Source organism: Pinus tabuliformis, chromosome 7, assembly GCF_031772625.1.
Source record: "Pinus tabuliformis cultivar Carrire ecotype Pingquan chromosome 7, CPIR1, whole genome shotgun sequence".
In the NCBI taxonomy this organism is placed as follows: domain Eukaryota; kingdom Viridiplantae; phylum Streptophyta; class Pinopsida; order Pinales; family Pinaceae; genus Pinus; species Pinus tabuliformis.
This window is the reverse complement of record NC_142293.1, coordinates 1,125,279,040-1,125,295,871: the sequence shown is the minus strand read 5'-3', so window position 1 is coordinate 1,125,295,871 and position 16,832 is coordinate 1,125,279,040. Positions and strand designations below refer to the sequence as shown.

General features: G+C 36.3%; 1 protein-coding gene across 1 annotated transcript; it reads right to left on the bottom strand.

Moving 5' to 3' along the window:
* Positions 1–7,520: 7,520 nt before the first annotated feature.
* Positions 7,521–9,176, bottom strand: LOC149251470 (flavonol synthase/flavanone 3-hydroxylase-like). Its single transcript, XM_089459455.1, has 3 exons — positions 8,646–9,176; positions 8,226–8,553; positions 7,521–8,109 (listed from the first exon to the last, which is right to left on the bottom strand). Exons 1-3 carry the CDS (start codon positions 9,116–9,118, stop codon positions 7,885–7,887), a joined length of 1,026 nt encoding a protein of 341 aa, XP_089315581.1. The 5' UTR covers positions 9,119–9,176; the 3' UTR covers positions 7,521–7,884.
* Positions 9,177–16,832: the final 7,656 nt, after the last annotated feature.

The window sequence follows — 16,832 nt, the reverse complement described above, 5'->3', positions numbered from 1 at the left end:
TATATATATATATATATATATATATATATATATATATATATATATATATATATATATATATATATACATTGAATATTTGATGACACGGGCTAGTTGTCAAATATTTGACTCCTATCGATTGATGTACTCATTGGATAATCAACACCACAACTGACGAATAGAAGTGTCGATTGTTTGACACTCTTGTCGGAAAAAACTCTCGTCCATCGAATATTTGATAGGTCACTGTCGGCCTAGATGCCCCAAACTGACAAAATGAAGCATCTAATATTCAAACCTCCCATCGAACTAATTCAACTTCACGTTGTTTATCCAATTCTTATATGTCGAACGAGCCACTCAAGATTGATGGAAGGGAGCATCGGAGTGATAACACTCCCATCGCACAAGTTAGGTATACCGTTGATTACCCGACACCTAAACGTCAATTTTTCCCATCGGACAAAACTAACTATTTATCAAATATCCAACAACCACTTGTCACAATTTTTCATGTCTAAGGTGACAGAACACAACCAAAGACTTGTCAGATATTTGATGTTTGGTGCGTTGGATGTTTGACGATTTATATCATCACAAAATTGTGGCCTAACATGATTAATGTGCAAGGAAAGAGTGCATTTACTATGCATGAATACATTGGGGGTAGCTGGAGGAGATGTAGGAGGCTTGTCCCCTACATTTACTCACCTAAAACTGAACTTTCTCCTTATATTTACTCACCCATAGGATGAGGATCTGCTAACAAATGATGAACTCAAAGATTGTGAGGATCTCAGGGAGCTAAATCCACCCTTTTAGAGATTTTGGAGGGAAGCAACCCTATTTCCAAGGAGGTTTCCCCTTTGTCAATTTTGTATAAATAAGGAAGCCCAAGGGCTCAATAGGATTCAAATTTTTGGGAGAAGTTAGAGACTGCTAGGAGCTAGGAGCCCAACCCAAAGGCTCTAGTCTATCTCCTTTGTGTATTTTATTCATTCATTTTCTTTCATGTATCTAGCTAGCAGTATTTCCTTTCCTTTCTAGCAAAAAAATTTCATGACAAAATTGCTTATGCAGGTCAATTAATCACCTTTCTTGTGGGAATTGTGGTTGGATATATTGTGTTGGAAAGCCAAAAATTTATAGTTATTTTTCTTCTGCAATAGTTAGATCTCTGATTATCCTTCTCTTTACATCTTCGTTCTTTGCAGATTGATATTTTGTTTAGCAGTTTCTTTCAAGCATAGGAAACATAATTTATTTTGGTTGTAGGTCATGTGTAGACTACAAGATATATTTCCTTTTAATGCAATATCCAGATCATGAATACAACTCAACTCATCATTTCCTTGTTATTCCAATTTTCTACAATTTGTACTATTAGCATGCGCTAGATGTTTGGCAAGATTCAGTAAATTTTGTGGTGTGTAGGTCCTACTGTTGGATTGCAAGGTATATAATTTTCATTTATAGTCCTCGTCATACCATTATCTTCTTCCTTCCTCCCTCAACAACTTCTTCAAAAACATTGTTCACCGATTCTAGTTTGTTGAAGGTCACCGTGTGCATTTTTCCTTGTACAAGGTGGTTTGATGAGGGGTATTAAGATTGTAAAGGACCTCATATAACTTTATTATACCTCCCACTACCCTTTCACACCTTCAAATCACCTTTTTAGCTCCCTAGAATGCTCATGGACTCAATCTTGTAGCAAAACAGGGCAATCTTGTAGCTTCCTATAGCACCATGTAAAAGCTCTCCAAAATTGACCACAATTGTCCTTAAAGCTTGATTTTTGCCCCATATCCCTTAATAATTCCCCTTAGGCTCTAAAAATATGATTGAGGAATATTAGGGACCACTTAGGACTTGCCTCTCCACCGTTGCAATCCATTTATGCAATAAGGTTTAGTAAATAGGTTCATGAATTGAATGGAATAATGATGATTTACATGAATACCTGATGAATCATTTAATGACCTTTGTTACTAGGATATAATCTCTTTGAATGTAGTGATTGAAGGTTGACTTCATGCTCTTTACTTTATGCAAGTTAGATTAGGTTTTCTTTCCTTGTTTTATGCTTCCTAAGCTAGGGTTGCCATTTCAAGCATTGGTATTTCTTATGCATAGACTAGGTATTTTTTTATGAAACATTTACACTCTACAAGTAGATTAATGTCTAGATTATACAAGGAGATTAATGTTCACATTCTACAAGTAAAGTAGCCTTTACATCTATGCAATTAGGTTAGCCTTTACATTTATGCAAATAGATTAACATTTACATTCCTACAAGTAGATTAGAACTTCCTTTTATGCAATCTCTTTTTCTTGCGAATCTAGATTCAGATGATAGAGTGACCTTTGTATACCTTGGTTTGGTCCATTGCCTTAAAGTAACTTGAAGTAGAGCTTAGCTTAATGTGCATACAACATTTCCACTTCTTAAGATTGCACGAAGCCCAGGTTGATAATTAAAGTTGGTAGACTTGGCAGTTGCAACATTTTTGTTGCAATACAAAGGCTCATCAAGTGCTATTGGTAGCACCCCTTTTTGGGAGGGGACATTTTGAATATTCATAGCTATAATGTATCAATTTTTTTTCAAATGTTAATTTTTAAAGCATTTCCAATTTTGTCTATTTTTATTTTATCAAATGTTGGATTTTTAAGTGTTTTTCAAGTTTGTTTGTTTTGTATTTTATTTTTGGAGTTAAGATTATGAATTAATTGACATTATTGTCTTGGTGACTAATACCCTTAACATAAACACCAAAAAATTGACTATAAACCCAAAAATGGTATTAGTTGATTTTTTTTAATTTATTGATTTTTTGTTTTTAATAATTTACATTAAAAAATTATTCTATTGAAGAAAATTGTAAATATTTTTTTCTAAAAGAAAAAAAATCAATTTCAATAAAAAAAAAAACAAAAAAAAACACTTTTAATTTAAAAAACTATGAAACACACTTTTTATTAAGGAAAAACAATTAAAACAAGCAAAAAATGACCTTTTACATTTTTTTATAAGTTTTAATCTTAATATATATGTGTGTGTGTGCGCGCGTGTGTGCGTGTCAAAAATAAAAATAAAACAAAAGCTAAAATATTTTTTTAAAAACCCACGCGGTGTAGAATAAATGGTGATGGGGTGTATTATTAAGGGCATGTGTGCGTGTCAAAAATAAAAATAAAACAAAAGCTAAAATATTTTTTTAAAAACCCACGCGGTGTAGAATAAATGGTGATGGGGTGTATTATTAAGGGACTCTGTGATGTGAAGGTCAATGGTTCAAAACTTCATGGGCAAAAATCCAACCATGTTAGGGCTAGTGTGGCCCAAGTGAGGTGTAATCCCCAAGTGATTTTGATGACTTAGATGCCCTTGAGTTATGGTTTCTCGAGCCAAAGGTTAAGCATGCAGTCATCTCAGGACACACATAACTTAGTAAACAAAAAATAATATTTTTTAAAAATTATTGATAAAGTTATAAAGAAGAAAAAATTAAAACAAAAATAAAAATAAAAATTCAAAACATTTTTTATTTTTTATTAAAAATAAAAATATTTTTTTTAAAGAAAAAAAAATCTATGTCACACAATGTGGGGGTGATTAGGCATGGCCCCTCACTTTGTGTCCACTAGATTTGTTTTGGCATTTACTTTTTACTTTTTAAATTTCTTTCTTTCTCTTTATTTTAATATAATTTCTTTGTTTCCTTAGATGGGGTGTAAGGGAGAAAAGGGTGAGGGAGTGTGGCATAACAATTGTCATCTCGAGTAGAAACATGGAAGGACATGGTCACCACCCTCCACAATGAGTTATCAAGGTTGCACTACATGGTACATATCCTTAAGTGTTGTAATGACTTCAAGTGTGGTCATGGGGAGAGGATTTAGGAACTTTTTCAAGGATTCTTCGTGTTATTTCATGATTACTATAGGAAATTCCATGTGATTAAATGGCATACAAGGAATTATTAGCCTCCCCTTGTTGTTGTTTCTATGGTTAGTTTATGCTTCTACTCATGGGTTTTTTGAAAGCATAAATTTTGGTTAAAACATGGACTAAGAGAAGGACCACACCCCCTAGCCTTGATCCATTCACTTAGTCTTGATTTCCTTTTAGTCCATGCATAGTAAAAAATATTCGGGTAGCAATAACTCTGTTGGTTAGTTTTTCTTCAGCCAAATGGATTTCTATTTGTGTGATTTTCTATATTCAAGAAAATAGAGCCTGTAAGGTGGGTAACTTCCCTTTTTGGATTTTATCATTTTAGTGGTATGGTATCCAATGATTTTAGAGACTAATAGTTTCTCCTATTCTATGGGGGGGGGGGTGGTAGTAGTTTCCTTTATTTTGTTGAGCAATCAGTTGGTTTCTCAGAAAGGAGGTCTTTATTTCTCTTATTAAAATTTGGAAGTGGTACATTAATGTCCATAGGCTTCTTATATTGGGGGTGAAGGCTCTACTCTTGGAGGGAGTTGATTTTATAAACTTCCCCCAATTTGTAAATCCCATGAAGGGAGCATAGAGCTGCCTCTATAAAGGACCTAAATCTGTTGGAGTTAGAGCTAGGTTGTGTTTTGTGGTCTAGGGTCTTTCCTTCCTTCCCAGTATGTGAGGTTTCTCACTTCCTCTTGTTGGTTTGTTTCTATGGATTGTTAATGATATCACTTATATAGGGGCTGTGCCAATCACGCCTCTTATGGGAGTGCAATTCCCCAAGCTCTTTCCCAATCCACAATTCACCTTTTTCGTTCACAAACTCTCTCAGAAATTCATCTAGGAGCTTTGGGAGGTTAACGAGGGTATATCCATCGATAGGGAATTTCACTCAAATTCAAAAGTGTTAGCTAAGATTTCTTACTAGGTTTTAGCTATTGGATATACATGAGGACACTAGAATCAATACATGTACATGCTGGACCTATATTGCAGTTTGAAACTAATCTTGATAAAAGTGTTTTGGAAAAAAATGATGCAAGAGATGAGATGTTGATGCTGATGTATGAGCTACAATCATAATTTAAATCCATGGAAAAATGTATGAAAAGGATAGAAGTGGTCATCTTGCATGGAAAAGGGCCTACTCCTCTAGATAGTCTAGGTGACTAGATCCCCATTAATATGGATGCTTCCACCTCCTCATAATATTTACATGATACATTATGTTTTTTTTTATGTTCTTTGTTAGGATCAATGTCAAGACTGATCCCAGCTAGTTTCGATAGTTTACCATGGTATAACAATTATGATATTATCTACAATTGATAAGCCACACTTTTGTAGTCTTTTTATGGTGTTCTTGATTTTTATATTGCTAGTAGCATATTCCAATTTTATGGTTGATTTTTAGGTTTTGGTTGCAACGATACAAATAGCTTAGACTAAGATTTCAAATGAGTTATAATTTTAACATTAAAATAATATATTGTTATTGGTAGAGCAACTTTTCAAATGAGTTATAATTTTAACATTAAAATAATATATTGTTATTGGTAGAGCAACTCTCTAATTTATACATGCTCATTTTTAAGGTTTCTCATAAGAATGATATTTGGTTTTCAATGTGATGGTTGAAAAATGTTAGAATTTTAATATCTTGTTCATTAGCCATGTTGTTTGGTTTTTAATGTCATGGTTGAAAAATATTGTAATTTTTGTTTCAAAAAAAGGGTGCTACCAATAACACCACTTTTTTGATTTGTGGGTGTTTTTCATGTTTTTTATGCAAAAATATGAGTTTCAAGGATAGAGTTCTCAAATTGAGGTCGATTTCTCATTAAGATGGTAATTTTATTCCATTATCTTATTAGTTGCCTGTAAAGTATGATGTGCCTCTGTATTAGTATGCCTTTGATCAAAAAAATTGCGGCTTATCCATAGTTTAACATTGGGAATTCAATTTTTGTTATTTTATTATTATTATTTAAATTTATTTATTTGTAAGATGATTGGTTGAGGTCTTATTATGGGCTCTTTACTAACTTCCATTTCTGTTAGTTACTCATTTTTTGTTTTTAGTTTTATTTCCTTTTTATTTACCTTCTTTTATTTTTATTTTTTTCATTTTTTTATTATTTCTATTTTCATGAATCATAGTTTTTCCACTCTATTTTCAATTTAAGATTATATATATATATATATATAGAGAGAGAGAGAGAGAGATCATAATTTTTAATCTTTGGTGATGGTATTTAACAATACAACATTTTATTAGTTATTTTATTTTTGTGATGAAATTTTTGTTTTTATTCCTTTTTAGCTTAATTAAGTTATATTAAAGCTATGTGTGCAAGTACTAGCTACAATGTAGCCCTTATTTTTATTTTTAAATTTATTGTAATTTTTTTAATTGATTTCTAAAATTGTTTTATTCTATTGATTTTTTAAATTCTTATGTTTGGGAAAAACCTTCAAAATTAAAATCAATAACCTAATAAAACAATTTAAAATTTGAAAAATATTAATAATTTTTAATCATGATTAATATATTATAAAAAAATTATAGTAAATTTTTTAAATTAAAAAATTAATTTGAAAAATAAAACTAAATTATTGTGTGAGGATGTTTCCTTCCTTTATCTTTATTATTAATAATATTTATTCATTATAATTATTATTTTTTTAATGAGTTTTATATATATATATATATATATATATATATATATATATATATATATATATATATATATATATATGGGGTTGGTTTTTTAAATTGTTATAGTTTTAATTAAAATAAGTAAATAATTTTACATTATGTAATTTTTAAAGATGTTTTTATGAAATTTATGGGAACAATTTAATCGGTGAATGTTATGTTATGAAGTATTATGTAAGCGAGATTCAAAGTTATACTATTATTTATGATGAAAATGATTGGAATTTTAAAATTTTTCAAAGTCATTCTATTTAATCATTAATGATATAATTGAGAACGATTCAAATTTTAAAATTTTCCAAAATCATGATTTTAATTTTAATATCATAATTGAAAAAGTTAAAATTTTAACAAAAAAAAAAACAAATAATGCAACATCACAACTTTTAAAATTTGGAATATTTTTTTCCATGTTATTTTTTTGAGCTAAAGTTCTTATTTTAAAATTACATTTCTCATTACTAATGCAACATCACACCTTTTAAAATTTGGAATATTTTTTTCATGTTATTTTTTTGAGTAAAGTTCTTATTTTAAAATTACATTTCTCATTAAATTAGTAATTGTATCGTTGTTTGAAATATTTTTACCAGATTCAATAGTTATTCCATCTGCGATTAGAATCCGTTGTTTTCTAATTGTTTTTACTATCATCATTCACTATAAGTGCGTGGCTATCTAATGAATTAGCTCTCGAATCAATGATTCCATAAAATTATTAAAAATAAAACTTATCTGCAATACTTACCCATGAAGATCTTAGAAGTGTGTAAAGACGAACCAATATTAAATATTAAATACACAGGTTGTGTCTAAAGACGAACAAATATTAGTATTAAATACACAGGTTTTAAATTTAAACATTGATGAATTGAAAGTATAAGTTGTTCTTCCTTACTATTAATGCCACAAACTTTTACATGCTGAAACCTGTTGGAGAAGAAGTTGCTTACTTCATTCTCTACGTGATGTCTCCTCTCTACCCTCTGAAGTCATTTGTCTTTGGCCGGAGAGAGGGGCAAACCCAAACACTAATTACCCACTTCGAATTTCTATTTCTAAAAACTAAAAAGTTTCCACAAAAAGGTGAACAGACGCTACTGACCCTACCCTGACGCGGAGCGAAAAGAAGTAAAGAGCTGCAGGAGAGGAGGAGAGAAAACACAGAGGCAGTTAAAGGCAAACCAAACACTAACGTCAAAGTCCACTTTTAAAGAGTAAGTTGGCATTACTAAGATGATTGCTGCTTCTTTGCCTTCGTTTTCTTGCGTTGCTTGAATTCCCTGTACGTCATCGCATCGAAGAGCGGGGGGTGATTTTCATCGATCAACTGATTGAGTGGGCCCACCGCCAAATCAAGAGGAGGAATACAAAACACCGGCCACGACATCCTCACTTTATCTTTGCTCACCAACGTCCTGTGCAATACGCTCTTGTACCTCCCGTTGCTCAACGTCTGCCCAAAATAATAATACACACCACTTTTATATAAACATATATTTTAATGTATCAATTCTAAAAAAACTAACTCTTTATCTGTTATTAGAAATTAGTTTAAGCAAACTTAGTTACCTGTAGTTGGTCACCGATGTGTATGATAAGCGTGTCAGGAACGTGCTTGGCACTCACCCACTCGTTGTTCCTCAATATCTGGAGCCCCGGCACATCGTTGGGCTTCAGCACAGTTAAAGCAGACATGTCCGTATGAGGCAGCACTCCCAGCGCCATATCTGGTTGAGGGCACGCTGGGTAATAGTTGATCTTCAACTCCATTTCCAAATTCTCACCTCCCAGAGCGTTTCTCACCGTGGATTCTTCCAACCCAAGATTTATTGAAAAGGCTGACAGCAGCTTATCTACCACTCCCAACGCTTGCCTTCCATATTCCTCAGTCACCTCTCTGCACATCAAAATGCAATATATATATATAGAGTCTAGAGAGAGATATCATAAACAGAAATGTAGAATAAATTAGTACGTAGGGCGTTATACCTATAAAAGGGTGGGTGCTTGGGCCACTTGTTGAAATCTATGAGAGATGGAGGCCACACCATATGAAAATAGAAATCGGACCAACCCTGCCTCCCATCGCTCGTGCATTTCAGCTGCGTGCCATACCCCTCAAATCGGTCATCCGTAACGCCGTCAAGATTGGCGTACGGCTCCTTTTCCTCCAGCGGGAGATCGAAGAACTCTCTGCCAGCAGCCTGCAAGCGTTGGACCAATTCGTCGGGTATTCCATGGTTTACAACCTGGAAAATCCCCCACTCCTGGCTGGCTCTTCCAATTTCTGCCACTGTTTTCTCACGAAGTTCATCGACTTGTAAAGATGACAAGTCTATGAGTGGTATCTCGAATTCGTTAAATGTTTCGCGAGCAGGTCTCTCGTAAACAGGCCGAACGAACTCGGAAGGAATCGATTGGAAACCACTTTGAGCGACGGCCTGTACTCTGGCGGGAGCCATTACTTGAGAATACGATCAGACAAACAGCACAGTACTCTACACGGTGGTGTGCAAAAGTTAGTCTGGCCGTGTATAAATAGATGGAGCATGTGACAGAAGTTGGCTTAAAGCGTGTAATGTACAGAGAACCACGTCATCGTTCACAAGGGCCGGTAGGTGTGTGCGGTGAATTACGAAACCACGGAACGGCTGAATTGAAGTCAAATTGGTAATGGCTCACACTTCAATGCACCTGAACTCTACATAAATGCGAAAACAAGTAACAGCGAAATGGAAGGCAGCACCGTGTGGAGAGGATGTAGTCCAACCAGGCCCTTTACTGTGACGGACCAATATCAATCAATGTCTGTCTTGTTGCAACTTAATTCCCGACCGTGCATATCAAGTCTGCAAATTTCTGTTGTGCACGCAAATAAATAAAGACATCGTAACACCATTTGAATTAGGTCATGTTGTTCAACCTTCGTTATTTATATGTAGCATTCCCTTTTGGAAGTGCCTCGATGAATTCACATTGGTCACAAGTCCTCATCAATAATTGACAATTTATCCAAGGATATCAATGTGTCAAACTGTGGGTTGGTATGATTGACATTAAGTCTAGATTCATGGTTCAAAATCCACATATACATTTGATCAGCAATGACGCTTCATCATGTTAAAATTTAATTACGCTACAGGAAAACTCATAAACAAATAAAACAATAAAACTAGGGTTAAAAATATAAAACTTAGGATCATCTATAGCTTAAAACACTGTTTAGTATTTAATTATCTTTATAAAATAATAAAAAATAAAATTATACAATAACTCACAATTTAAATTAACAATAAAAAAATTTAAAATTATAAATAATCAAACTTTATAAAAAAATTAATTGAATGAAAATATTTTATACCTAAATGTCTTTTTAACAATTTTATAATCAAGTTATTTCGCTTTTTTGCAATTATATCTATATATATTTTTTGTAAGCTTAGTAAGGCTACATCTTCATCATGTCCAACTTCTCACCCTAATTGGGGATACCACAAGATTTGAACCCAAAATTTCAGGTTCCATGAGACTTCATTTCCATAGCCATCTCAAATTAAACAACCCCAAGCTAACTCAATTATATCTATATTGACTAAATAAAGTTATTCATATATATTCTTATGGAATTCTTGCTTTCTCTCTTCTTTTTTTAATTATTATGTTTTTCAAATGCACTTTCATTCATTTACACAAATTCTTTACTAAAATTTGCATGCCAATTTTTACTTTTTATACTTTTTTCCTAGTAAAACTCTAAAATTGAAAAAAAATTATATATATATATATATATATATATATATATATATAACTTTTGTTAATGATTTTTATTCCTTCCCTTTTTGTTAGAATTAATGGAGAAAGCTACAGCTAGTTGTTTAAGGATAGGATTGAGACTTTAAGATTAGGTCTCGGATCCTACTATCTAGGGAGTGGTTGAAACAACCCTGATAGTGTGAAAGCCTATATGTACTAGGTTGTTCTCTTGATTGAACATAGTGAGTGTGTATGAGTGTTTGTACACTCTCCAGGTATCACTTTTTTATCACTTTTTTCATATTTGGATATTAATCATAATTCTATCTTAATTCTATTAATAATTTTTTTGAAGAAAAAACAAAGAGATATATTCAAAATCAATAGCAAAGATAGATCAATTGGGCATTCTATGAAGAATGCGCATGTTCTTCTTAATGGTGATAATGGGGATGATCACCATAAGTTTGAAAAGAAAGCTAGATACATTGTCACCCTTTCTCTAGAAGGAGAAGATTTTCAAATGATGGCAAGGGAACCAATTTGAAGTAATTGATAATAATGCAAATGATATGGAAATCAATATTTTGGGTAAATTATAAGCTTGGAAAAATATGTAAATGGAAGATAGTAAGTCGATATTGAAGGAAATATTGTACCATGAATTACCAATTTCTAACGATAATATTATTACTTAGCACCACACAAATTTTTATAAGTACACTAAAAAACTAGAAATATGTATCTTCAAGGTTAGAAGAAAAATAATTTTGAATGATTAGAACATTATTGAGAAAAGTCAACTATAATGTCCATAATGGAAGTCATATTGAAAATTGGCATTTAGAATCCTCAATGGAATTCATCTTTAGACATTTCAAAGATCTTAGGTCTTCTAGTAGGTAGAAAAAATCCTAAATAAATGATTCAAGTGACTTTATAAAACTCATGAAGCAAGAAAAAGTTTAATCACGTGACATACTCATCAATTTTGATTTATTTTCACCTTTCACTAAGATTCCTTTAAATGAAACTATTCAAATAATCTATGAAGTCATAAACCTGGAGACAACAAGATTAGCAAAGGGTCATCTCAGTCAATCTTCTTTAGTTTCCAAGGGGAATTTTCGAGCAAATCAATGGTGTGGAAATGGGATCCCCCCTGTCTCTGATAATGGCCAAACGTTTCATGGAGAAATTTGAGAGAAGATGCCTTAAATCATGCCCCGACATGGATGACACCAATGTGAAGTGGTTCCAAGATAATGATGAATTGAATAAGTTATTTAAGCACCTTAGTGGAATCTCTAAATACATCAAGTTTACCATGTAACTTGAAGAAAATAGGAGCAACCCCTTCCTTGATGTAATGATTACTAGAAAGCAAGATAGGAATCTCGAACATAAGGTCTTTAGAAGGAAAACACATGCTAATAGCTACTTTCACATTAACTCCCACCGCCATCCTTCACAAAATATTGGGCTCCTTAATACCCTAGCTATGAGGGAGATAAGTTTCTATTATGATGGGCATTGTTGGCTTATCGGGGCCTAACCCATGTTTGGAGTTATTTAGCCAAACAAATCCCTACACTACTGGCCCTTTTGGCATCAACCCGCGAAGCACGGACTGAAGCCTCATCTGAAGCAGTATGGGGGGGTGCTGGAACTAAGTTTTCGCACCCTTGAGATGTTTGAGATGTCGACTTAGTCCAACTAGACCTACCTTCACGCAGGTCGCTTCACATGCTATTATAACCTTCAATACCTTCGCAATCTGTTATAATCGTCTTTCGTGCAGCCCTAACTAGGGCTAAGATGCTTTCGCGCTGCTATGGCAGTGAACTGCGCTATTTCTCCAAACTACACCGCATATCTTACTTATCTTCTTAATATATCTTACTTATCTGCGCGTAAATAGTTATTCTAGCTTGCGTTCACTTAATCAACACAATTATACACATTCGTGCATCATATAAGCATTAAAATTGCAATGTATATCCAATTTAATAGATGCATAAAACATGAAATAAATACACAGAAATGGTAGAAAACTTCTCTTTATTGATACTTCCAACTATTACAGACTCGACTCGCCCTGTGCACTCAAATGTAGGGGTTCACGCACTCAGCTGCGGACTACTAGGCCTCTGTGCACTCAGCTGCAGAACCTTCTCCTACTCTACGACCCAAAACTAGACCTTTTTCCACAAATATGACTCAATTCTTCATCCTTATCATGATGTCTTAACTACTTAGAGCCTTGCTCTATTTATACAATCCCATGGTCCGCAGACCATGGGCAGATCTCTACAACCGACTTTATAATAAAAAAATTAAGGGCAGAAAACCCTATGACTCTTTTACAAACTACGCGCTCCGCGCCCACAAAGTGCAGAGTCTTTACATCAGAATTACAATCTTTGACCAAAATCTGGGCTCTAAGCCCCAAAACTTCCCTTGGGGGATCCCACACCCAACAGGCCCCCAACACAAACATCGTGATTCGCCCTCAAGTCACTTTGTCGGTGCAAAGATCTTTGTGCGAAGACCTCCCAACTCTGACTAGATTGCTGCAAGTTCAGCAGCACACTAAGCGGCTACCTATTGTACTTCCTAGACGCGTTGTTCAGTGATGTTGTGGTTGAACTGCTGCCCTGGATCCTTTCCTGCGTTGCTTGCGATTAAAAAATGGTGGAAGTCTGCTTTGAACTCCACAAAGCTCTGCAGACTGTTGTAGACCATGGGCGATAACCGCGGCTTGCGATTAATCCCCATTCTGATGTTCATCTCCATGAGCACCCAGAATATTTTTCTTTCCCTTATCCTTTGTGCATCCCTGGTTTCCCACAACGAAGCATACTTCGCTGCCTCTAGAAGGTCCTGCGCGATCGTCAGGAACTGTCTATCTTTAGGCAATTCCCATGCCACCAATACTATTGGCAACAGAAGCCGCGCATAGTGAAAAGTTTTTCCCTGTTCCTGTGCCTCACGGCAGTTATCAAGGAACTCTCCGCATAAATAGTTTTCCTAGTTGAACTAGACCCCTTCTGCACATTACACTACTAGTGCAACCACTGGCACGGGCACCTCATCCGCGTGGCACTTCTGCATAACCTTCCCTACCAATATCTGCATCGCAACTTTAACCGCAGGGTTGTTGATGCTGGAAATGGCGTACCCTCTCTTCTTCTTATCCAGCTTAAACTTCTTCTTCATGGCCTTCGTAATGGCCAAATCATCACTCTTTCCCTCCGAGATGTTTGCTAGGTCCTCCTCTTTGCAAGAGAGCCCAGTAATTCTGTGAATCAAATGGTCCGTGATGGGTATGGGCTCCTCCAGCCATAAACACCCATCATGTACCAAGTAGAGCAGTTGCCTGATGACAAAAATGGTCACTGGGGCGCGATGGTAATGTGGAACCCAGAGCAGGTTTAACAACCCTGATTTCTCAACTCCTTTCAACCATTTGCGCAGCTCCAACTCTATGAGTCCAACCGGCGCATCTTTCTTTTGGCACATTAGCTGCACAGTTTCCAAATGTGGGAACTTCTCGTGGTCTGCGAGATCCGAATCTTCAAATTTCAGTATGGGCACTCGTCCCAAGTGCGCTCCTTCAAAAATAATGTCGTCGGGGAGCAGCGGAGTCTGCAGAGAGCTCTTGCTCTCATCTATATCTTTGGGCACCTTTGCTTTACCCTTCCACAGAGGAACATATGCGGGCAGCCTGGTAAGAGGGTCTGCACCCTAGGTTTCAACCTCCATTTCTACATCCTCCTCCTCTACCAAGATTTCTTCAAATTCTTCCTCCTCATCGGCCTCCAAATTGATAGCCTTCCCCTTTTCTTCCATGGTGAGCTTAGTCCTCAGTGGATTTCTAGGTGATACACGCACTGGTACCATGGCTTGCTTGTCTTTCTTGGGTCTCGACGTGTGCGGTGATTTAGGGATCTCAGCGACTATCCCGGCGCTCTCTGGGGCTTCCACTTCCGTAATTGCCTGCACAGCTTCCTCAGCGGTCATTTCTCTAGTATCCATGGCTTCTTCGGGTGCTGCCATAGTGCGATTCCACAATTCTCTCAACATCTCAGGTAATTTCTCAAGCAACGAATTCACCTTCAAAAGATTGAACAAGTCTCAGTTCATGAATATCTGTGCGCGCAACAACTCAGTCCTCAAATTGCCAAGTGTTGTTTGCTGGACAGCCCTTTGTAATTTATAACGCCTTTTAAATTTGAATTCAACCGTTCCCCCCATATTCGATCCATTAATGCTCGATTAGCGACAGATTTTCAAGAATCTAGCCCATAAAGTTCGCCTTAAATGCTTGTCGCCTGCTCCATTTGGTCTCAAACCAAGCATCACATTGTGAATAGTGACTGTAACGGTCACTTTCCATCCGACCCATGCGGCAGTGCAACTACCCTCGCGTTATCGTGGACCCTATGACACTTCACTACTGCGCGCAATCCTGACATCGCGCAGCTCCCAGGAAGAGTAGGTTATAGTCTCGCGCCTCCTTTCAACTGCGTGGAGCACTAAGATTGTGCTTCTGTAGGCTAGTCAAGTGGCCTAGCCACCTGTGTATGGCTTCAAATGACTATCGTTCACTTCTCCTGGGAAGAAGTCTCCATTTAACTTGACCAACTGTACCACGCCTCCATCTGTAATATCCTTAATAACATACGACCCTAACCAATGCATTCTGAAGTTCCCTGGGAATTTATCAAACTTACTATCATACAACAACACCAGATTGTTTACCTTGAATGTGCGCAGTTTAATATGTTGATTGTGCCAAGCCTTTTTGTGCTGCTTTTGGACTTGCTAGTGGAACCCAGCCAAAAATCGTTCTTCTTCGAGCTCTTCCAGCTGCGCGAGCTTCTCCTCCAGGGCTCCGTGATCCGTCATACCTGTGAGTGCTGCTATGCGTAGACTAGGCACAATGTATTCCATAGGCATTACAGCTTCAACTCCATAGACAAGCCTAAAAGGTGTCTGTCCCGTCAGCTTCTTGCATGTCATCCGATAAGCCCATAACACTGCAGGTATGTGTAGGTCCCAATCACTTCACTGCGCATTGCATACCTTGGTCAGCGCATTTTCCAGTACTTTGTTGAATGCTTCTATTGTCCCGTTAACCTAAGGGTGATATGGTGTGCTCTTTTGATGATACACCTGAAACTCTTCTGTTAGCACATTGATTGTTTCGTTCAGGAAGTGTGTACCACGATTGCTCATCAATATCTTTGGACATCCAAATAGCGTCAGTACATGTTCAAATAAAAACTTCGCGGCATCCGCGCCCATGTAATCCTTCACCAGCTGCGCTTCTGCCCAACAAGTGAGATACTCCATCGGAGTGATAATATACCTTGCGCCTGTCTTTCCTTGAGGTTTAATAGGTCCTACAAAATATATTGCCCACTTTTCAAAAGGTTGCAATGTCATTTGTGGATTCAAAGGCATTTCATCCCTCCATGATGGCCTTCCTATCTGCTGACATACATCACATGCCTTGCAATATGCTCTTGAATCTTGATGAAGGGTTGGCCACCACAACCCGGCGTGTAGAATCTTCTGCGCGGTTACTCTTCCAGAATAATGTCTTCCTAACATTAAGATCCATCTGTAAGGTCACCCCCCAACACATGCTTATTGACCATGTATTTTAGCACGAAGTTCATGTGCATCTGTGCAGATTGTGGCTCTTCTCCATATGTCTGCATCCACTTGGCCAGATGTGCGTGCAAATCATCATGTTCATCATACTTGTCTACCACTCGCATATTAGACTTCCCAAAGCGTGCTCCCATCCTTCTCCTACATTCATGCCAATCATCAAAGCTTCCTTTGTACGTACCCCACCATCTTGTGGGCGTAGCGTGCAGTACCCAAGTCCAAGGCCTAGAATTGTTGCTTTTCTAGCACTTCTCTTTCAAATTTATCCAAGAAGTTATCTACCTCACTTAAACCATCATAAGTAGGTAGGTATCTTACCTCTGCCAATACGCAGCGCAGCAACCTTGTCATCATATTACAATTCAGTGTAGTTACCTCATGTAACCGATTCTACCATCGCTCTATTTCCTCATATGAATCCGAAGTACAGGAGCTTTCGCACTCCCATGCAATTCGCCCATCCGCGGTGGGATTCACCTAGTCCTGGTCTTACATTGTTATCTTATAGATGCAGTCCAAACCATCATCACTTTCATAGTCATGCACCCGCTCCGTATAGTGCGATCCTTCAACAAGGTGTAGGGGTACAATTACGCTCAATGACTTCTTTCCAAAAATCATTTTGCGTTTCTTCAGATTGATTTCCCCATTCATGTCAGTGGCCCAGTCAATTCCTAATAGCGCAGGGTATGGATTGTTGTCATCAATAATCTATATCATTTCGAAATCAGCCAGCGCGCT